Raw genomic sequence first — 24,219 nt, 5'->3', positions numbered from 1 at the left:
GTTTGCTGTCTGTTCGTATCTTTTCCTCTTTGAATTTAGCTTCATCCCTTTCTAAGGGGCATCTCATTCAACAACAGTGCAGGAGAGACAATACAGTTTGATGAAAATGGAGATGCTGTCACAGGATTTGATGTTACAAACTGGATCATTTTCCCAAATCAATCTTTTGTGAGAGTTAAAGTGGGAATGTTCAATCCACGAGCTCCTCCCAGAAAACAGTTAACAGTCCATGATAAAAGCATTGTGTGGCCTAGGACTTTCAAGCAGGTGAGAGCGGAAAAAGCATGCAAGATGGAGCAAAAATGGTTGGTTGGTTTGCTTGTTTGTTTACAAATACTTTACATCACCTGTCATGTTCAGCATACATAGGGTAGGAGGTAACAATAGAACCACAAAAGGAATTAAAGAGGCATGGGAGTGCCCCTTTAGTTTAGGTGAGACACACACACACACACATTTCATCACTATAACCAAGGGATGGCGGAGAATTCCGCCACGGATTCCAGTGAGGCCGAATGCACTGGCATTCAGCCCTCCGAAATCCATGGCGGAACAGCCTCCTGCCCCCGCCCCCCCCCCGCGAGGTCCCCCGGGACAGCACTCATCTTGGGCGGATGCGGCGGCAGCTCCAACAGTGCGCCGGCGGGTTCGGCGGCGGCGGGTGTGGTGGTGGCAGATTCCGCAGTGGGGATGGCGGGGGCGGGGTCGGCGGGGGTGGAGGCGGCCTGTGCAGGGGCGGCGGGGGCGGGGCCGGCGGCAGGGGAGACAGCTGGTCTCCTGGCTGGCTGCGGCCGGGTGCAGCATACGCAAATGGCGGCGGCTAGGCAGCCGCCATTTGCGTTCGCTATTTTTCACCGTTCTAGCCTATGTAAATATTTACATAGGCTAGAACGGCGAAAAATAGTGAACGCAAATGGCGGGGGCCGTAGCCGCTGCCATTTGCGTACACGCTTTTGTTGTTGTTGTTTTTAAGCCAGATGTATTAGGCTATGTAAGTCTTTACGTAGCCTATCACGGCTGACTCCAGGGACGCAAACGGCAGCGGCTACAGCCACCGCCATTTGCGTCCCTGCTAGCCAGCGGCCGGATGTCCGGCTGCTGGCAGAGCCGGCTGGCGGCTCTACGGAATCCCTGTGGAGCGGAGCCGGCTGGCCAGGATTCCGAGGGGGAGGGACAGAGCACCTTCCGCTTTCCAGCGGAACCTGGAGGAGCCAGGTAAGGGGGGTTTTGTATATCCCTACCCTCTCCTATTGTCTCAAGCTGAATCAGTTCACCGTGACTCCATTTTTCATTGCCAAAAAATAATGTGCTTGCACAGACCTTTTAGGACATTTCTGCACAATTCTGAAGGATTAACTGGAAGCCAGACAATATGTCTGTGCCAAAATCCCCATGCCTATATCCACCTTGCACAAAACCAGGTGAATAAAGGAATAGGGCTTCAGATTCAAACAGATTGCTTCTGTCTCTGATAACACCTCTATATAACCTTGCCCTCATACCACCCACCTCTCCCTCTCTCTCTCTCTGCTTTGGCCTGTGCCTGTAACACACTCTCTCTCACACACACACACACTTTTCTTGAACAGCTTGGCATTTTGAGACTTTCTTAAAGAACTTTCAAATATTTGTTTCCCCCAAGGGTTCTCTCCTAGCTTGCAATGCTGATGTATGTGCGCTGCCAGAATTATATTTGTTACTTGCAAATCTGTGTGTGTGTGTGCGTGTGCGTGCGTGCAGGGATATGTTTGATGCATTACAACAACAAGAAAGCCAAAAGGAGGACTCCCAATTTCCAGCCCAACAGGGACATACATGAACCTAACACATTTATTCACTAGAACAACATAAAGGTAATTTACACATTGTATGGAGTACCACAGACACACTTCTGATGCTGGTGATACACAAACACACGTGTAGACACATACAGTGCAGAAAAACATGCATGAGGGCTGGAGGTGGTCTCCATAATCTATCACTGTTTCATGCTGGTCACCAGGAAAATCCATCACCCTGGCCTGGACAGTGATGGCCTATACCTTGCGTTGGGACTTGGGACAAACAGACAGGTTCTGGATGCTGTTGGGGACTTCACAGCCTGCTGCCCAATGGCCTACCTGGCTGGCCTGGCTAAGTTGATTTCACATGTGGTGTTGGAGAACTCTAGGACTATTACCTTGGTTGTCTTGAGCCCCTGCCCTCACTCTCACTCCCTCCATGCTTGCCAGGACGCCCTGACATCCTCTGTACAGTCTTCGGGGACTTCCCATTCCCGTGGTCCCAATTATGAGGGAAAAAAAAACTAACACTGGTGACTTGGTAAGTTCCATAAATTTAATACTGCACACATAGTAGCAGTAAAGACCCCATCTATGCAATATTAAAGTATCACAGCAATATTACATGATCCAGTGTTCCCTGTAGTCCTGAAGGAGGGAGTGGTGTGCAAGTTTCAGGCATTCTTGGATGAAGCTGATTATCTAGACCCACTTCAGTCCGGTTTCAGGCCCATGGTGCAGATGGAAAAAGCCTTGGTTGCCTGCTGGATGACCTTCTTCAGAAGAGGGATGGAGTAGTGCAAGCCAATTGCTGTTTAAGCATCCCTCATTGGCTTTGGATACCATCAATTGCAGTATCCTTTTTCACTGCCTTTGTGAGTTTGGGACACCATTTTATAATGTTCAGCTGTTACACACAGGGCCAGAACTAGAGATATCACTGGGGGAGTGAGCCTCAGACCCATTACATTGGAACATTGGAACTTCTTCATCATAGCCGTGATAGGCTATGTAAGTATTTACGTAGCCTATCATGGCAAGCCAAAAAAAAAAAAAACCCAACGCACACAAATGGCGGCAGCTATGGCGGCCTCCATTTGCATTCCCTATTTTTAGCCATTTTAGCCTATGTAAATAGCTAGGCTTCAGCAGTATGCGAACCGAGAACTACCGGAAGTACAAGCTGGGTTTCGAAGAGGCAGAGGAACTAGAGATCAAATCGCCAACATTCGCTGCATCATGGAGAAAGCAAGAGAATTCCAGAAAACGTCTATTTCTGCTTCATTGACTACACTAAAGCCTTTGATTGTGTGGATCACAACAAACTGTGGCAAATTCTTAAAGTGATGGGAGTACCAGACCACCTTACCTGCCTCCTGAGAAACCTGTACGAGGGTCAAGAAGCAACAGTAAGAACAGGACATGGAACAACCGAGTGGTTCAAAATTGGGAAAGGAGTACGACAAGGCTGCATATTGTCACCCTGCTTGTTTAACTTATATGCAGAGTACATCATGAGACATGCCGGGTTGGATGAATCAGAGGTCAGAATTAAGATTGCTGGAAGAATTATCAACAACCTCCGATATGCAGACAATACCACCCTAATGGCAGAAAGTGAAGAGGATCTAAAGAGCCTCTTGTTGAGGGTGAAAGAGGAGAGTGCAAAAGCTGGTTTGAAACTCAACATTAAAAAAACGAAGATCATGGCATCTGGCCCCATCACTTCCTGGCATATAGAAGGGGAAGAATTGGAAGCAGTGACAGATTTTATTTTCTTGGGTTCCAAGATCACTGCAGACGGTGACTGTAGCCATGAAATTAAAAGACGCTTGCTCCTTGGGAGGAAAGCTATGGCAAACCTAGACAGCATAGTAAGAAGCAGAGACATCACCTTGCCAACAAAGGCCCGTCTAATCAAAGCTATGGTTTTCCCAGTAGTAATGTATGGCTGTGAGAGCTGGACTATAAGGAAGGCTGAGCGCCGAAGAATTGATGCTTTTGAACTGTGGTGCTGGAGCAGACTCTTACGAGTCCCCTGGACTGCAAGGAGGTCAAATCAGTCCATCCTAAAGGAAATCAACCCTGAGTGCTCATTGGAAGGACAGATACTGAAGCTGAAGCTCCAATATTTTGGCCACCTAATGCAAAGCGAAAACTCTCTGGGAAAGACCCTGATGCTGGGAAAGACTGAAGGCAAAAGGAGAAGGGGATGGCAGAGGATGAGATGGCTAGATAGCATCACCGATGCAATGAATATGAACCTGAGCACACTCCGGGAGAGTGCGCAGGACAGGAAGGCCTGGCGTGCTATGGTCCATGGGGTCACGAAGAGTCAGACATGACTGAACAACAACAACAAATATTTACGTAAGCTATTACACTAAAAGTTAAAAGGAACGCAAATAGCGTAATGAGAGGTATTTGCGTTCCTTTTCCCCCCCACCATAATAGCCTATGTAAATATTTACACAGGCTAAAATAGCTAAAAATAGGGAAGGCAAATGGCGGTCGCCATAGCTGCTGCCATTTGCGTATGCTGTTATTATTATTATTTTTTTGGCTTGCCATTATAGGCTACATATATACTTACGTAGCCCATCACGGCAGCTTCGCTGGACGCATTTGCTTCTGAAGCAGCCCGTCCATGGCCGGGACTCTGGCTGTGAAAGCCCTGGCCGGCAGCTGCATGGAGCCGCCACGGAGCGGAGCCGGCCCAGGGAGGATTCCATGGTGAGTGACAGAGCGCCTCCCCCCACCGCGAATCCAAGCTGCAAAAAGGTAAGTGACTTTTGTACATCCCTAGATCTAGGGTACTATGCTGACGACACCCAGTTCTGTTTCTCTGCAACATCAGATTCAGGAGAGGCTGTGCATATTCTGAACTCATCCCTGGATGTAATCATGGGCTGGAGGAGGGCTAAAGCACAGCAACTAAATCAAGACTAGACAGAGACCGTATGTGGGTGGTAACCAGCCCAGGAAACAGGTTGTTTTCCTGTTCTGAAAGAGGCAACACTCCCTCTGTTTGAACAGGATATATCTTTGGATATATCTTTGCTCGGGATATATCCTTGTCACTGGAGGCTCAGAAACCCTCAACGGCTTGGAGCACCAATTCCCAGCTTCAGCTGGTATGGTAACTACACCAATCCCTAGAGAGGGATAGCGTAGCCACAGTGGTATATGAACAGGTACCCTCACAACTGGATTAATGTAATATACTCTATGTGGGGCTGCCCTTCACCTTGTTCAGAAGTGGCAGCTAGAGCAGAATGGAGCAAGTAGGAGTCTCAGTAAGGCATCCGGCCATGGACACATTTGTGTTGACAGAAATGCACAGGTTGTTTATGAGATATTGAGCCATGTTCCAGGTTCTGTTGTTGACACAGAAAGCTCTAAATCAACAAGGGGCAAGGCACATAGAAGACCGTGTTCCCCTCTGTATACCTGGCCTATGCAAGCTTTCCCTGTTTCGATATTCCTTATCATACCACTTCTCCACTTTATGGTTTCTTTTTATTTGTTTATGTCAACGCTGTATTTTGACAGTGTTTGGATGCTTTTCTATGTCATCTGCTTAGAGATTGTATTACCTCAAACACTCTGCAAGTATTAATCTTCCCCACTGAGAAAACTATATTTCTTTCTTTACACTCACAAGTGAAACCACAACTCTCAAAACATCTTTTTCTCAGTCCTAATCACTCTCCATCGATGTTTCTAAATAGGTGCTGCCCATTTCTCTGTGTAATGACTACTGCCGTCCTGGTTACATCAGGAAAAAGAAGGAGGGGGAGCCATTTTGCTGTTATGATTGTGCCCCATGTCCTCAAGGGAAGATTTCTTATTGGAAGGGTAAATGTCATAGATCTTCACACTTATCAAGCATGCTACATATCATACAATATCACACCAAACTGAAATAATGACAGTTAGCATGGTCTTTGGTTTGGAAGGAGTAGGAACAAGTTACTGATCCTTGAATATCTGTGTCTGTGGAAGTTTTAAACACTTATTGATGGAAAGATGACAGACAGACAGACAGACAGACAGACATGTTCTGTGTTGGTGTAGAACTTGAAAGGAGCAGGTCAATGGGGTGAGAATGACTAAAGGTCTTCCTGAGTAGTCATTGGTAAGTTTCTTAGCAGACCTTTTTTAATGGAATTTAAAGGAAAAAAATCCCAGGAGAGCTTAGAAATGGTTTGGGAAAGCAACAAATTCTTATTCACCCACTCCAACCAAGAGGATGGACAAGCTGGGTGTATGGGAAACAATACAAGACCTTTTGTGAGACAAAAGATGGAGTATGAGAGTGAACTTAGCTGTAAACTCTGGAACCATTTGGATTAGATCACCCTCTCAGAAGACCTGATGTGAGTTAAGCAGGGTTGCTATGTAGGGATGGCATGGGCACACGATTCAGTCCAGAAATCCGGTGGACCTGCTCCTGCCTGCACCACCGAGCCCTGTTTGCCGAGCCCCTGCTCCCGCTCGCCCCCTACCCACACTTGGCAAATGGCCTGCACTCACCCCGGCAGCCTTGTCAAGCTTTGCGGTCACCATTTTCTGAGAAATAAAATGGCAATTGCAAAAATACACTCGTAAGAAAGAAGGATGTGATCATTCACTGGCAGTGGCAACAGGGGCAATTGCAAAGATGTCAGCCTCCAGGGAGTGGGCAGTTTTTGCTTGCCTATGCCTTGCAGGGACACGGCGTGGGCTGAGGCTGGCTGTGCCTCTGGAAATTCTCAGAGGGGGAAAGACGGAGAGAGTGAAAGAATTTCATGTGAGCTTGTGGTGATTAGGTGAGATTTAGACACCTTGGCTCACAGTGCATGCATTAGCATAATATTATACAGAACCAGAAACTTCTCACATCCAAAACATATTCCATTTTATTTATTTTTGTTCCTTTGTTTTGTTTTGTTTTCCAGGCATGGAGAAATACAGATGAATGTGGGCAGTGTTGTCTGATAGGGATAGAATCTTTGAACCATGCTTAGGAATGTACGAAAGTCACTTATCTTTTCACAGGTTGGATTCGCGGTGGGGGGGAGGTGCTCCATCCCTCCCCCCGGAATTCTCCCTGGGCTGGCTCTGCTCTGCGGCAGCTCCATGGAGCCGCCAGCCATTGCCGTCCGCAGCTGGAGTTCTGGCCGCGGACAGGCTGCTGTGGATGCAAATGGCGGCCGCCATAGTGGCTGCCATTTATGTCCAGCAAAGCTGCTGTAATAGGCTACGTAAGTAGTTATGTAGCCTATCACGGGAAGTCAAAAAAACAGCGTACGCAAATGGCAGCGGCTAAGGCGGCCGGCATTTGCGTTCCCTATTTTTAACCATTTTAGCCTACGTAAATATTTACGTAGGCTATTAACGGTGAAAAAACGGGGAACGTAAATAGCATAGTGGGCGTGATTTGAGGTCCTTTTTTGTTTCGCCATAATAGCTTACGTAAATATTTATGTAGGCTAAAACGGCTAAAAATAGGGAACGCAAATGGCGGCCACTGTAGTTGCCGCCATTTGCGTATGCTGGTTTTTTTTTTGGCTTGCCATGATAGGCTACGTAATTACTTACGTAGCCTATCACGGCTATGATGAAGTGAATTGGAGCCGCAGGGCGGCCACCAGTTGCAAGTCAGCGCAGACGGAAGCAGGTAAGTGCGCCGTTTCATGCGCCTTTCGTGGATTGGGAGGAGCGGGGGCTTCGTTCCTCCCAGATTTTGGGGGGCTGAATGCACTAGCATTTGGCCTCACTGAGATCCATGGCGGAATCCTCTGACATCCCTAACCATGCTACACTTTTGCTTTAAGCAGGCCTCTACGACCTTTCTAGATTGCATCAGCTGCCTTTCTCTCATATAAAACCACACACTACTTTTTCCTTTTCAGATATGGATTCCTGCACTGAATGTTCAGGAGATCACTATTCAAACGTAGAGCAGAATCAATGCATTCCCAAGGTTATAAGCTATCTCTCCTATGAGGAACCTTTGGGGATTTCATTGTCTTTTTCTGCTGTTGGTTTTGCTGTGATCACAGGTTTTGTACTTGGAAACTTTGTGAAGCACCAGGACACTCCCATAGTCAAAGCCAACAACCGGAGCCTCACTTACATCCTCCTCATCTCCCTCCTCCTTTGCTTCCTTTGCTCCTTGCTGTTCATCGGACAGCCAAAGAGGATGACCTGCCTTCTCCGGCAAACAGCTTTTGGCATCATCTTTGCAGTTGCTCTTTCTGCTCTTTTGGCAAAAACCATCACTGTGGTTCTGGCATTCATGGCTACCAAACCAGGATCTAGAATGAGGAAATGGGTAGGGAATAGGGCGGCAATTTTGATAGTCATGTCCTGCTCCTCTATTCAAACAGGCCTTTGTGTGAGTTGGCTAAGCACTTCTCCTCCATTCCCAGATAAGGACATGCATTCACTGAATGGAGAAATTGTAGCAGAATGCAATGAAGGCTCAGTCACCATGTTCTACACTGTCCTGGGCTACATGGGCTTTCTGGCCATTGTCAGCTTCACAGTAGCTTTTCTGGCCAGAAAGTTGCCAGAAAGTTTCAATGAGGCCAAGTTCATCACTTTCAGCATGTTGGTCTTTTGCAGCGTTTGGCTCTCCTTTGTTCCAGCCTATCTGAGTACCAATGGAAAATATTTAGTGGCTGTGGAGATCTTCTCTATCCTAACTTCCAGTGCTGGCTTACTGGCTTGCATCTTTTTCCCCAAGTGCTACATTATACTATTGAGAGCTGACCTAAACATCAAAGAGAAAATAAGAAGAGCAAAATGAAGGAGAAAAACAGTGGAAGAATGTGAGAATCAATCTTCTTTTTCAAAAATGTAGGAATCATTAGTCTGTGTTGCATATGAAAGAAAAACTAGTGCCCCTACTTCTCAACGAAACATGTCCTGTAGTATTGATAAACATGGAATCACATTCCAGTCTTACTAATCACTAAGTTCTACAGAGAACACTCTGGGTTGCTCCCTCATAATTGTCTGCGGAAGGACATGGATGGTGACTACGCACCTGCTACACCTTTATCCCACCGGCTACAGGGGGAGTGAGACATACTACCTCTGGCTATATCCTCATTCCAGATGTTTTCAAAGTTGCTTTGACAGAAGTCTAGTGCTTTCTCATGGTAACATTAAAAAAACCCGAACCTCCCTCTTGTACCAAATATCTGGATGTAATTCGTCAGATGGTGGCAAAAATGACAAAACACAACCTAGTGAATATTGTTCAGTTCATCTGTAATCATGTCCAAGAGTTGTCTCTCTCAATGATGAGATTGATCTGTAGATGCCTTGCATGTTGTATATTTCATTTGACTCAAGCACCCACCAAAACACACAGACCATGTTCCCTGCATCAAGCTGCATCACTGATTTTTTAAATGCTTGACTTCATCTGATTTATTGAGTTTTGAGTGTGTGATTCAAATTTCCCTGGTGTATGATTTAAATTCACTTTAGTGTTTCTTGGATACACAAATAATGTTTTTCACTGCCTTGTGTAAGTTCTCTGATGTCCTTAGCATTTTGGGGTATCACATTTTCCACTGCACTGAGTGCTAAGTGTTGATAGGCTGCCAAGCTAAGCTAGGTTCTTCCTACAACAGGTTGGCCAGTGATCAATAATGAGCCAGTCAGAAATGAAATCTGGGTGAGGTGCAGCCCAAATGTCAACAGCATAGATTACATATGAAGCTAGGAGCCTCAGACATCCTCCAGGTGAAACTGAGTGTTGAACAGCTGGCAGGGATCTGGACTGCTGGAAGGGTATCATATGGTCCATATGCACTGAGAGGGCAGAACTGAACACAATAGTCAGCTCAGGACTTAGATGGGAGCCATGGGGCAATTTTGCTGCAGGACATCCAGGCCAGGCTGCTGAGGCAAAAGAAATCCATGATCTGACTCTTTTCCTCGCTGGCCAATAGCAAGGGATGTTGCAAGTGTCCATCTGGGGTCCTGAGTTCAGTGCACCCGCCAATTCTGCCACACGGATGCCAGTCCGCGACCCCCTCCACTTGTGTGATTCTGTGTGTTCTTGCAAACCACCAGCTCACTTCGGCAGCGCATGAGCCACTCACCACATCGGCTCACCGCTCGGCCAGCTGGTCTTGCCTCTGCGGCCGCCGGTGCTCACCTCTGCGGCACCCTCACCTCTTGCGCCTGGCGGGCGGTCCTGCCCGCCTTTCTTGTGTGGCGGCACTTGCCTCTGCGGTGCACACCCCCTCTTACCTGCTTGGCTGCAGCGGTGGTGCCCACTTCTTCAGCACACCCCCCCTTGCCTGCTTGTCAGTGGCGGTGCTGCATGGCCTCCTGGGCAATGGTGCTTGCCTCTGCAGTGCACGCCCCCCTTGCCTGCCTGCCATCGGCGCTTCTCAGCCTCCTGGGTGGTAGCACCCCCTTTGGGGGCACACGCCCCACCTTGCCTTGCTCGGACCCCTTGACTGCCTCCCACCGCCGCTGGCCCTCTCACTGTGGTGGATGCTGTGACCTGCCCTCCTGGTTACCTTCAGCAGTGGCAGCTGTGCTCCATTGCTTCCGAGGGGCTTGCCGTCCCCACCCCACCGCCCTCTTCCACCTGGGCCTTCCTTTTTATGGCCATTGGCCCAAAGCATTCGGCCCCCCGAAATTGGTGGGGAAATACTCCACCCCCCCCCCCGGGATGGGTCTTACCTCTGTCGAATGTCCATCTCAGTGTCGGGTCCCAGCGGCGTTTCAGCAGCGTTTCAGCAGTGTTTTGGCGGGGGCTGGGGCAGCGGCCGGTCTTCCGACTGGCTGCCGCCACCGCCATTTCCCAGTAAAATAATATTTAAAATAAAAATGTGATAGGCTACGTAACGATTTACATACCTTGTCACGGCTAGATTTTCAAAGTCAGCCATGATAGGCTACCTAAATCGTTACATAGCCTATCATGGGTGACTTTGAAAAAAAAAAGCCCGCACGCAAATGGCCATTTGCGTTCCTTATTTAGGCACGGGTAGTCTGCGTGAAGATTTACGTAGACTACGGCGAAAATAAGGGCAACGCAAATAGCCATTTGCATACGCGCTTTTTTTGTTGTTTTTTCAAAGTCAGCCGTGATAGGCTATGTAACGATTTATGTAGCCTGTCTCGGCTGACTTTGAAAATCTAGCCTTGATAGGCTACGTAATTCGTTACGTAGCATATCACGTTGTGTTTTTTTTTTTACATTTACTTTTTTATTTCGTGGCCGGGAGAAACAGGGCGCTCCCCCCCGGCCAGAATTTCGGTGGCGAGGTTTGGGGCGCCTCCCCCCCGGCTGAATTTCGGCCGGGAGGGGTGGGGCACCTCCCCTCGCCAAGAATTTCGGGGGGAGAACCGGAGCGCCTCCCCTCCCACCGAAAACAGCTGCGGGACCAGGTAAGGGACTTTCGTCCATCCTTAGATTTATGTGGGGAGGGCTGTTGCTGACCAGCACCCTCTGAGCTTGCGGGCCTCTTAGGACTCCACCTCCAGCTGGCCTTTGCCGGTGCTTCTGCTTTCCTGCACGAGCTCAGTATTGTTGTGGTTCGAGTGTTGTGCTGGGACCCGAGGGACCCAGGTTCTGGTCTCCACTTACCCTTAAGGCTTTATGGGTGAATTAGGGTCACTCTCTTCTCTCATCTGCCCAGGACATAATCTGTAGGCACCTGAGGCAGCCACCTTGCTGAAGCTAAACATGTTTGGGTCTGGTCAGTGCTTGGAGGGAAGGAACCACATGCTGCCACCTTGAGTTTCATGATGGACAAAAGATGAGATATAAAGTAAAAACTGAATAAAATCTTTCTATTTCCTTCCAAAGACATCTCTGTCAGCAGCGGCACAATCAACATCATCCGCCTTGTTGGCAGTGGACCTGAGTACTGCAGCCCCGGATCCAGCACGTCTGGACACCACTGAGGCCTACACCTCGTCTTTGCGGGCTTGCTCAGGAGGCTCACCATCGCAGGAGGCAGTCCACCCTCCTGTGGCATGTCTGTCAGTAGCACCGCAAATGACATCATGCCCTTTGCTTGCAGAGGACCTGGGCGGCTGCCCCGGATATGGGTGAGATGACCACACCCCGCTTTACTTGTCCAGGCGAGCGACCTTAGGGGCCTTTAGGTTGGCTGCCTTTGCTTACCCCCCTGGGGTGGCCATCCCTCCCAATGTCATCTCCCTATACGTTGCCCTGGCCACCTGGAGCTCCCTCAGTTGCACCCCACTATAGCCCCAGCCACTTAACTCAGCATCTGGCAGAGCTCTGCTGGATTGACTCAGGCCCCCTTGCCCCGCCCCTGCCCGCTTGGACATCCACATACGGATATACGAAACTCAATTACCTTTTTGCGTATTGTGTTCATGGGGGGGAGGCGCTCCGTCCCTCCCCCCCAGAATCCTCGACAGGGGGGAGGTGATCCAGTCCTCCCCCCCCGGAATCCTGGCTGGCTGGCTGTGCTCCGTGGTGGCTCCATGGAGCAGCCGGCCATCCAGGGCCGTCCACAGCTGGATTTCCAGCCGCGCACTGGCTGGTGCGGACGCAAATGGCAGCCAACATAGCGGCCACCATTTGCGTCCAGCCAGGCAGCCGTGATAGGCTATGTAAGTCTTTATGTCTATCACAGCTGGGCAACCCCCCCCCCACAAAACCGGTGTACGCAAATGGCGCGGCTACGGTGGCCGCCATTTGCATTCCCTATTTTTTGCCATTCTAGCCTACGTAAATATTTACATAGGTAATTATGGCAAAAAAAAAAAAGGGAACCGGAAATAGCGTAGTGGGCACTATTTGAGTTCGGGACACCATTTTATAATGGTCCAGCTCTTCCACACAGGGCCAGTACTAGAGATAACACTGGGTGAGTGGAGCCTCAGACCCATGACACTGGAACTGAGGAGACTCACTGCACACTATTGTGTCTCCAATGTGGTAGGAGATTAATATGATGCAGTTGGAGGTGGTCATTAGGAGATCTAGGGCAGTATGCTGATGACACCCAGTTCTGTTTCTCTGCAACATCTGAGTCAGGAGAGGCTGTGCACAATCTGAACTCATCCCTGGATGTAATCATGGGCTGGAGGAGGGCTAATGCACAGCAACTAAATCATGACTAGACAGAGACCATATGTGGGTGGTAACCAGTCCAGAACACAGGTTGTTTGCCTGTTCTGAAAGAGGCAACACTCCCTTTGTTTGAACAGGATATATCTGTGGATATATCTTTCCTCTGGATATATCTTTTTCAATGGAGGCCCAGAAACCCTCAAGGGAGTACCAATTCCCCACTTCAGCTGGTGTGGTAACTACACCAATTCCTAGAGGGGGATAGCCTAGCCACAGTGGTATATGAACCAGTAACCTCACAACTGGATTCATGTAATACACTATATTTGGAGTTGCCCTTCACCTCGTTCAGAAGTGGGAGCTAGTTCGGAATGGAGTGAGTAGGCGTCTCAATAAGGCATCCAGCCATGTGCACATTTGTGTTGAAAGAAATGCACAGGGTGTTTAGGATATGAGCTATTGAGCCATATTCCAGGTTCTGTTGTTGACATACAAAGCTCTAAACCAGCTAGGAGCAAGGCACTTAGCAGACGGTGTTCCCCTCTGTATACCCAGCCTATGCAAGCTTTCCCTGTTTCGATATTCCTTATCATACCACTTCTCCACTTTATGGTTTCTTTTTATTTGTTTATATGAACACTGTATTTTGACAGTGTTTGGATACTTTTCTATATCATCTGCTTAGAGATCTTATTACCTCAAACACTATGCAAGTATTAAACTTCCCTGGAGATGGCAGAGAATTTCACCACTGATTCCAGGGAGCCCAAATGCCAGCACATTTGGCCCCCAGGAATCTGTGGCAGAGCGATGCCCCCCCCCCCCGCAAAATGTGCACAGAATGGAGCTTACTTGCTGCCGTTCGCCCGTGGTGCCTTGCGAATGGCGGCCTCATCTGCGGCTGCCATTCACCTCCCCAGGAATGCCAAGATAGGCTACATAAGTATTTACGTAGCCTATCACAGCTAATGCAGGGATGCCATTTGCGTGGCTGCCTTTTGCCATGATAGGCTACGTAAGTATTTACGTAGCCTATCATGGCAAAAGGCAGCCACGCAAATGTCGGTGGCTACGGCAGCCACCATTTGCGTCCCTGTGCAGCCCAGCAGCGGCTGGATGTCACTGTGGGCAGCCTCAGCCAGTGGCTCCGCAGAGTCACCGCGGAGCAGAGCTAGCTGGTGAGGATTTCGGGGGGAGGGATGGAGAGCCCTCCCCACCACGGATGTCACGAAATGAAACAGGTAAGTCATTTTGTACATCCCTAATTTTCCCCATTTAGAATACCATGTTACTTTTTTTACACCCACAAGTGAAACTACAACTCTCAAAACATATTTTTCTCAGTCCTAACCACTCTCCACCAATGTTTCTGATTAGGTGCTGCCCATTTCTCTGTGTAATGACAACTGCCATCCTGGTTACATCAGGAAAAAAAAGGAGGGGGAGCTATTTTGCTGTTACGATTGTGCCCCATGTCCTCAAGGAAAGATTTCTTATTGGAAGGGTAAATGTCATAGATCTTCACACTTATCAAGCATGCTACAAATTATACAATATCACACAGAACTGATATAATGAAAGTTGGCATGGTCTTTGGTTTGGAAGGAGTAGGAACAAGTTACTGATCCTTGAACATGTGTCTGTGAAAGTTTTATACAGTTATTGATAGAAAGATGATAGACAGACAGACATGTTTCATGTTGGTGAGTAACTTAACCAGAGCAGTTCAATGGGGCCAGAATGACTAAAAGTCTTCCTAAATAGTCACTGGTAAGTTTCCTGGCACACATTTTCTAATGGAATTTAAAGAAAAAATTCCCAGGAGGGCGTAGAGATGGTTTGGGAAGGTGACAAATTCTTATTTCACCCACTCCAACCAGGGGATGGACAAGCTAGGTGTAAATGGGAAACAATGCAGGACCTTTTGTGAGACAAAAGATGGAGAATGAGAATGAGAGTGAACTTAGCTGTAAACTCTGGAAGCATTTGGATTATATCTCCCTCCCTGGAGATCTGATGTGGGATAAGCAGGGTTGCTCTGTAGGGATGATACGGGCACACGATTCACTCCGGAAATCCAGAGTTCTGGATTTCCGCACCCCGGAGCCCTGCTTGCCGAGCCCCTGCTCCCACTTGCCCCCTGCCCACACTCGGCAATTGGCCCACACTCACCCCAGCAGCCTTGTAAAGCTTTGCGGTCGCCATTTTCTGAGAAATCAAATGGCAATCACAAGAATGTGCCCCTAAGGAAGAAGGATGTGATTAGTCACTGGCAGTGGCAACAGGGGAAGGGGCAAAGATGTCAGCCTTAAGGGGGTGGGCAGTTTTTGCTTATCTACAGCATGGAGGGCCATGGTGTGTGGCATGAGGCTGACTGTGCCTCTGGAAATACTCAGAGGGGAAAGAGGGAGAAAGAGAGACAATTTCAGGTGAGCTTGTGGTGATTAGGTGAGATTTAGACATCTTGGCTCACAGTTCACGCACTGCCATCATACTATTCCATACCAGAAAGTTCTCTCTCACATCCAAAACATTTTTCATTTTATTTATTTTTGTTCCTTTGTTTTGTTTTCAAGGCATGGAGAAATACAGATGTATGTGGGGAGTGTTGTCTGATAAGGATAGGATCTTTGAACCATGCTACACTTTTTCTTTAAAGCCTCTACCATCTTCCTAGATTGCATCAGCTGTCTTTCTCTCATATAAAAAACCCACTACTTTTTCCTTTTCATATATGGATTCCTGCACTGAATGTTCAGTAGATCACTATTCAAACGTAGAGCAGAATCAATGCATTCCCAAGGTGATAAGCTATCTCTCCTATGAGGAACCTTTGGGGGTTTTGTTGTCTTTATCTGCTGTTGGATTTGCTGTGATCACAGCTTTCATACTTGGAAACTTTGTGAAGCACCAGTTCACTCTCATAGTCAAAGCCAACAACTGGAGCCTCACCTACATCCTCCTCATCTCCCTCCTCCTTTGCTTCCTCTGCTCCTTCAGTTCATTGGAGAGTCTAAGAGGATGACCTGCCTTCTCCGGCAAACAGCTTTTGGCATCATCTTCGCAGTTGCCCTTTCTGCTCTTTTGGTAAAAACCATCACTGTGGTTCTGGCATTCATGGCTACCAAACCAGGATCCAGCATGAGGAAATGGGTATGGAATAGGGTGGCAAATTTGATGGTCATGTCCTGCTCCTCCATTCAAACAGGCCTTTGTGTGAGTTGGCTAAGCACTTCTCCTCCATTCCCAGATAAGGACATGCATTCACTGAATGGAGAAATTGTAGCAGAATGCAATGAAGGTTCAGTCACCATGTTCTACACTGTCCTGGGCTACATGGGCTTTCTGGCCATTGTCAGCTTCACAGTAGCTTTTCCAGCCAGGAATTTGCCAGAAAGTTTCAATGAGGCCAAGTTTATCACTTTCAGCATGTTGGTCTTTTGCAGTATTTGGCTCTCCTTTGTTCCAGCCTATCTAAGTACCAAAGGGAAATACCTGGTGGCCGTGGAGATCTTCTCTATCCTAACATCCAGTGCCAGCTTACTGGGTTGCATCTTTTCCCCCAAATGCTACATTATAGTGTTGAGGCCTGACCTAAGCATGAAAGAGCAAATAAGAAGAGCAAAATGAAGGAGAAAAACAGTGGAAGAATGTGAGAATCAACCTTCATTTTCAAAAATGTATGAATCATTAGTCTGCGTTCCATATGAAGGAAAAATATTGCCCCTACTTCTCAGCAAAACGTGGCCCATTGCATAGATAAACATGGAATGAGATTCTATTTTTATTAGTCATTAAGTTCTACTGAGATCACTCTGAGTTGCTCCCTCATAATTGTCCGTGGAAGGACTTGGCTGGTGACTTGAGTACACATCTGCTACACATTCATCCCATAGGCTACAGGGGGAGTGAGACACACTTCCACTGGCTAAATCCTCATTCCAGATGTTTTCAATGTTGCTTTGATAGAAGCCCAGTGCTTTCTCAAGATAGCATTAAAAAAAACATACCAAAAAACAAAAACCTTCCCCCTTACCAAATATCTAGATGTAATTCCTCATATGGTGGGGAAAAAGACAAAACAAAAACACAACCAAGTGAATCTTGTTCAGTTCATCAGTAATCATATCCGAGATTTGTCACTCTCAATGATGCTATTGATCTGATGATGTCTTTCATGTTGTGTATTTCATTGGACTCAAACACTCACACACACATCTGCATCACTGATTTTTTAAATGCTTGACTTTATCTGTTCTATTCACTTTTGCGTGTGTGTTTCTAATTTCCCTGGTGTATGATTTCAATTCACTTTAGTGGTTCCGGGATACACAAATAATGTTTTCCGGTGCCTTGTGTAAGTTCTCTAACTTCCTTAGCATTTTGGAGTATCACATTTTCCTCTGCACCGAGCATTCAGTGTCAGAAGGCTGCCAAGTTAAGCTAACTTCTTCCTATAGCAGGTTGGCCAGTGATGAATAATGAGCCAGTCAGAAATAAAATCTGGGTGAGGTGCAGCCCAAATGTCAACAGGGTAAATTACATGTGAAGCTAGCAGGTCTCAGACATCCTCCAGGTGAAACTGAGTGCTGAACAGCTGGCAGGGAGGGATCTGGACTGCTGGAAGGGTATCACACTGCCCACATGCACTGAGAGGGCAGAACTGTCCACAATAGTCAGCTCAGGACTTAGATGGGAGTCACAGGGCAATTTTGATCAGGACATCCAGGCCAGTCTGCTGAGGCAAAAGAAATCCATGGTCTGGCTCTTTTCCTCACTGGCCGATAGCGAGGAATGTGGCTAGTGACCATCTGGGGGCTTGAGCTTGGTGGGTTCCCTCCAGTTCCACCCCCTGGATGCCAGTCCATGTCCCCCTCCTCTTGCACGACTTGGCACATCCCAGATTGGGCAAGAGCAGCAGCCCCTGCCCCTTGCCCAACTGTGGCTCTCAGCACCAGCGGTGGCAGGATTGGAGCCGAGAGGGAAGCTCCATGGTGCTTCCCTCTCAGCTCCCATCCTGGCTCCTCTTCTGCTTCTTCAGAGAACATCTGCACCCCTCTCTGCTGAGCACTGCCCTCCTGTTACCATCCTGCTGCCTCCACTGAGAACAACTGCAACCCTCTCTGCCAAGCACCAAAAGAGAGGGACGCAGCTGCTCTTGGTGGCGGCTGTGAGGGCATGATGGGAACCGCGAGGGAAGTGCTGTGGCACTTCCCTCTCAGTGGTCATCCTTCTGCCTCCACTGCTGTGGATAAGAACAACTATACCCCTCTCTGCTGAGCACTGGCAGACAGGGCCACAGGTGATCATGGTGGCAGGGGTGGAGTTGCTCACCATGCTCATGCGAACCACCAGCTGGTTCATGTCCCAGTGCAAGCAGAGCAGTGTGCAGGATCCGCTGCCGGGCCCAGGGAGACTCAGAGGAGTTCAGTGATCCCTACTGATAACTGTTTCAAGAGTTGATTAATGTCTTATCTGCATGTAGTTGTGAGTCTATGGTCCAACCTGATATACAAAATTATATCGACAGCTTGCAGGATAGCATTTTTCTCTGTGTTCTTATCATCAACCTAGTGTGGAGCAGGAAGCCATCTGAGATTACCTTTGCTCTGGGCAAAGAAAGGGTGAAAGTTCAAGGTCAAATACCACCTGTTCCTGCTTCAGTTGTTTGGCTGTTTTCAGTGCCACAATAATGGCAGCACATGGGAAACAAATTTGCTTCCCTGTAATTATCAGCATGATTAACTCTCCTGCTCACTAAGCCCCAAGGGATGTCTAGAGGCCTGAAGGAAAAGGTTCAATAATATTGTTATAAAAGCCACCAATAATGCTCAGAGCTGGACCAAAGGGCCAGAAGCTCTGTCACAGAGAAGGCTGATTCTTTTCAGGGATGTCTGCACTGCTGGATTTACTGGGATTTCTACAGAGATAAAATATGAACAGTAGCTTGAGATATCTGCACCTACCAGGTCCACCTTTTCCCTGGAGGATTCCTCTTTCTCTTGATATTGCTTGATGCATCAGTACAGGAAAAGGCTCAAATATTTCACGGGGTTTTACCTGTGTGTGAAGTATTTTGAAAAATACTCAATGTTCAGAGATTTTAAAATTGGGGAATTGGTGTAGATATTCCCTCATATCAACTTAATTGTTTTTCATTAGGGGTTTAATTTATATATACTGTTATATGAAAACCCCTCATGTATTTTATTATATTTAGTGCTATATAAATATCACAAATAAATAATAAATAAAATACATATGGTCAGCTCTCATTCAAAGCAGTTCATGAACAGCCAAATCTGAGACATCAAGTACTCTTGAAGAAAATAGGGGAATGTGTCTCTAAATGGGAACTTCTGACCTCCAAATGCTGTGGTTGGTGCTGTGGTTGCTTGTGCTGTTACCTCATTTCATGTGCAAGACAGTTTCTGTTCATCACAGCATGAAGACCCCTTCCTGTAAATGCAGAGTGAGTGACCACATCTGCAGTAGGCATGAGTTTTATCAACAGGGAGACCTGGCCATTGGACAGATTGCTTCTACGTTCTATTCCTTGAACCCTTCTAGATCTTTCAGGGAAAAGCCATCTTCAATGTCCATGAGGGAACTCATGTAAGGACTTCTCCTCTACCCCTATAGTTTTGTTTTGCTTATACCATAATAGACCACAAAGAAGAAAGAACAGAAATGGGTTCTCAGATGGAAAAAATACATTTGTTGTAGGAAGCACAATGCATTTTGTACTTTTTTCTCATTCTGAGGCTGTCTTCAGTAGTAAAGGAAAAAGGTCTGCAGAAAAAGGTCTGCAGCAAATAATTGTCTCCTGTGTCAACCTACTGGCATCTCCTACTGGCTTCCTACAATTAATTTACTGATGCTTCCTGAGAACATTTTTCTCTCCTTTGTGATCTACTTTGGTTGCTCACCTCCTCCTGTTTTCTTGCTCATACCATAATAACCAGGAAGAGCTACTTAACCCACAGAATGCTTAAGAACCTTCAATTTGGTTTCAATAAGAAAAATGGTATAAAGGCTACATTTGTGTTTTCATTAATGTAGTTTGCTCATTGCTAAGGATTCACTCAATTTCTTTCCATTGCATAATTCTAACATGCCATGTTATTTTATTTTGGAAAACAACTAAAAAAATAAAGGCAACCAAAAAAAGAACATGAATAACAATATTACTAGATTGCTAAAGAAATAAAGCCACTTGCTAATTATCTTTCTTATTCTATCACTGAATAGTGGCGGAACAGCTAGAGAAAAACAGCATAAATACGATGTCACTAGGAAAGGATGAAAACAAATGTTATATGCTTTGTGTGTGCATGTGTGTCTGTTATTTTGTGTGTGCATGTGTGTGCATTAGCCATAAAAATATAAGCAATTGTAATTGGTTGGAAGTTGGTCTAAGTTGTGTAGGGCTTCTACACAGGAAATAAATAGAATATGTGGTGCTATAATATTTATTTTAAAGTTAGGGTTCCTTGCTTGCTGTAGTTGCTGACTAATTTTACACATAAGCATAGTCTTCCAAATTGTATCAATCTGCTCTTCTTTAGTTGGTTGCTTTGAGGACTTCCATTATGTGCTGTGCAATGTGGTTCATGTCTACCCAGAAGTAGGTCCTGTGAAATCAATAGGGCTGACTCCCAGGCATATGGTTATAGGACTGCAGTCTTAGATTTTTTTTTTTAATTAAATAGAAATACCATGTTGTGCTCTTCCAGGTATGCTTTCCAAAACCAGGGGCTCTCCCTTTCCTTATTCTGGCTTAGTAACAAATTCTTATTTGATACGTCTGATTATTCTCCTGTGTTTTGGCATTAAAGTCTACTCTGGTCATTTCATAGCTAAAGTTTGTGTATGTTCTAATTATTGCCAATATATTCCTTGAATCCGCGATCTAATGGAAGCCTTCCTTCCAAAAACCTGCATGTTTTTCTCATTACTAGAAATGCCCATTTCACCTTTGCATCATTTGTTAGCCTTGTGGGTTTAAGACTACGAGGTGTGGGCTTCTTCCCTCAGGTAGCATGAAGTCACTGGCTGTGCTTGTTCCAGACAGTTTTTCTCAGGTCCTCCCACTCCTCTTATTATCTGCAAGGGCCTAATATTAGGGATGTACGAAAGTTCTGCCATGGATCTCGGGGAGGTCGAATGCTAGTGCATTCGGCCCCCTGAAATCGGTGGCGGAACAGCCCGCCACCCCCCCACCCCCTGGACGAGACTTACCTTGGGCGGATCTTCCTGGCGGCAGCAGCTCCGGCGGCGGCTTAGGCGGCGGTTCGGCGGCAGCAGTGGCCGGTCTTCTGACCGGCTGCCGCCGCCGCTATTTCCAGGTTAAAAAAAAACAAAAACAAAAAACAAAAAAAGTGATAGGCTACGTAAAGATTTACGTAGCCTATCATGGCTAGATTTTTAAAAAACACCGTGATAGGCTACGTAAATCTTTATGTAGCCTATCACGGCTGACTTAAAAAAAAAAATGCACGTACGCAAAAGGCAGAGGCCATGGCCACTGCCATTTGCATTCCTTATTTTGGCATGTCTTAGTCTACGTAAACATTTACGTAGATTAAGACGGCAAAAATAAGGGGAACGCAAATAGCGATGCTATTTGTGTTCCCCTTATTTTCGCCATCTTAGTCTACGTAAATGTTTACGTAGACTAAGATGTGCCAAAATAAGTAATGCAAATGGCGGCGGCCATGGCTGCCGCCATTTGCGTATGCACGTTGTTGTTGTTGTTTTTTAATCAGCCCTGATAGGCTATGTAAACATTTACATAGCCTATCACGGCTGACTGCAGGGACGCAAACGGCGGCGGCTACAGCCACCACAATTTGCGTCCCTGCTAGCCAGCGGCTGGATGTCCAGCTGCTGGCGGAGCCAGCTGGTGGCTCCACAGAATCGCTGCGGAGCACAGCCGGCCGGCCAGGATTCCGGGGGGGAGGAACAGAGCTCCTCCCCCCCAGCCAGGATTCTGGGGGGAGGGATGGAATGCCTCCCCCCCATCATCAGCATAATCTGTGGAAAGGTAAGTCACTTTCGTACATCCCTACCTAATGTTAATAAGATGAGGGAAATACCCCTTCTTTTAGAAGATCAGCAAATTCACATTTGGGTTCTTTAGGAACTCTAGGATGAATATCATTTGACCTCAGCAATTTATGAACTTCCCGTTTTTCAGTAAGATGGAGAGCTTCATCTTCTGTCACCACAATTGGACTCAGAACCTCACTCTCCCATCATGAAAACATCAGTTCAGGCACAGGTATCTGTCCTACATGTTCTGCAGTGAAGACAGATGAAAATAATTCAGTTTGTTTCTCTGCATTCTCCTTATCTTCCTTTAGTACTCCTGGAACTCCATGGACATCTCATGGTGCAATTACCTCCATAGCTGGTTTCCTGCTTGCGATATATTTAAATAATTCTATATTGCTGGCTTTGATTTTGTTAGCGATACACTTCTTGAAATGCTTTTTTGCATCTCTGATTGCTTGCAACTTTGTTGCAGAATTTTGGGCTCCATTTTGTTGTCATTTGGGCAAGACTTACATTTTCTGATGGAATCCTTTTGTTTTGTAAGACCTTCCTTGAGACTGCTAATTAACAATGGTGTTGACCTCTTGGACTTTTTGTTTCATTTCCTCTCCTGTGGTACACATTCTATATGAGCTTCTATTATTGTGGTTTTGAGTAGCCACATTTTCATTTATTATATTTATATGTATTTCAAAGGGATGAAACATTTTGACTCCCCTTTTCAACTTTTTGGCAGGTCCCACATTGTAGACAGGTTTCCACTTTTAAAGTCAAATGCAACTGTGTTGGTCTTCTTCAGCAATTTTCCCACTTGAAGTTATATTAAATCTTGCCTCCATCCCTCTTTGTGGATGTCTGTGAGCAATTTTCCCACTTGAAGATATATTAAATCTTGCCTCCATCCCTCTTTGTGGATGTCTGTGAGCACTAATTGGATGCATTTTCAAACTAATTTGGTTGGAGCTCCAGCATTTTTGGTGTATCCCTCCTTGGCTGACCAGTAGAAAAGTTACTTGCTGGAGCCCAGCTTCTCTCCTCATCAGCTTTTTTAAATGGCTGTCAAATTCTACCTGAACAGGCAATCATCACTCGCAGTGAACAGGTCTGAAGCTGACCCATTCACAAAGAAACAGGAGGCAATACCAGAAAGCACTGGAAAGGTAGACTGAATTTTTCTTGTTGTCTTTTAATGTTTTGATATTTTTATCAATTTCAATATTGATGATTTAATAATATTTTTAACTTTTGTACACTTGCATTTCTATTTATAGGTTTTAATTGTACAAGTTTCAGTATTGTAAAGCTGCCTTGAGTCCTAGTATTGGGGAAAAGGTGGGATATAAATATCAGCAGCAGCAGCAGCATCTCTGTATGCTTGATAGACCCCTTATCCCCCTCCTTCTAGTTGCAGTGACTGTGCATCAGGAACTGGCCGGAATGTACCATATTTCATTCAGATAAATATGCTTCTAACCCTTCCTCTCTCCTCACTCCCTACGCTTACCTTTGACCCATTCATTTTCCTTCACAAGGGTCTTATGCAACACTGCTTACTTCATCCCTTCCAACTCAGCCCCAAAATGCTTCCTCCTGCCAGCTGAACAGTCCACACATTCCATGCCCTAGTTCAATGTCTGGACCCCGTCTCCATGAGAAGTCAGCTCATCTCCCCACAAATGCCCTCACCCCGGCGCCAGCTTGTCTGGCTGAAAGGGGGGGCCATTGCAGGCGGGTGGGGTGACAAGACATAGGGGCCTCTGATTGGTGCACCCCAGTGGCACCACCATGCAGGGAGGGGCAGGCTGAGCTGCCTTAAATTCAGCTCCCCCTCCCAATCTCAGCTCTCTGGCTCGACGCAGCTAGTAAGAGCTAAAGACTCGCCTGGAGTCGACGAGGGACTCCTGCCTGCTGGAGACCGGCTTCGTTGTCATTCCAGCCACCTGGATTCAGCGTGCTTCTGCGCGCCCAAAAGCTTCTCTTCAACACTCACGGCGGGTCTCGCGCTCTCCGGCGTGGCTCCCTCTGGGACGGCTCCTGCTGGCCGTCGGGAGAGCCAACGTTGCTGGTGTTACAGGGAGTGTCGCGGGGCCAGTCTCTGATGGCAGCTGCCTCTGGGGCTCTGGAGTTTTTTCGTGATATCGTGCCTGCCCCCCCTCCCTCCCTCACCGGCTCTTCCCTCCTTGCTTGCTTGGCATGCCTGCTGCAGCTCCGGGTTGGCCGGTGGTGCAGCGGCAGCGCACGTGTCCGAGACCCATCCTCCCCTGCAGCGTGAGCACCTCAGCATGAGCGCCGGCAGTGGTCTGGGTGTGC

At 47.0% G+C, this 24,219-nt stretch overlaps 1 protein-coding gene across 1 annotated transcript in view; it reads left to right on the top strand.

Moving 5' to 3' along the window:
* Window positions 1-11,851: 11,851 nt before the first annotated feature.
* LOC146341767 (vomeronasal type-2 receptor 26-like) overlaps window positions 11,852-24,219 on the top strand; it is a 37,663-nt gene continuing 25,295 nt past the window's right edge. The window contains exons 1-3 of the mRNA XM_084807665.1: window positions 11,852-11,855; window positions 20,421-20,479; window positions 23,882-24,121. Of these exons, the coding sequence (XP_084663791.1) occupies window positions 11,852-11,855; window positions 20,421-20,479; window positions 23,882-24,121 (303 nt within the window). The remainder of the gene's footprint in view (window positions 11,856-20,420; window positions 20,480-23,881; window positions 24,122-24,219) is intronic.

Source organism: Heloderma suspectum, chromosome 6 (assembly GCF_057233095.1).
Source record: "Heloderma suspectum isolate Gila_16-S chromosome 6, 16-S_ref, whole genome shotgun sequence".
Classification (NCBI taxonomy): domain Eukaryota; kingdom Metazoa; phylum Chordata; class Lepidosauria; order Squamata; family Helodermatidae; genus Heloderma; species Heloderma suspectum.
This window is presented reverse-complemented; position numbering and strand designations above follow the sequence as displayed.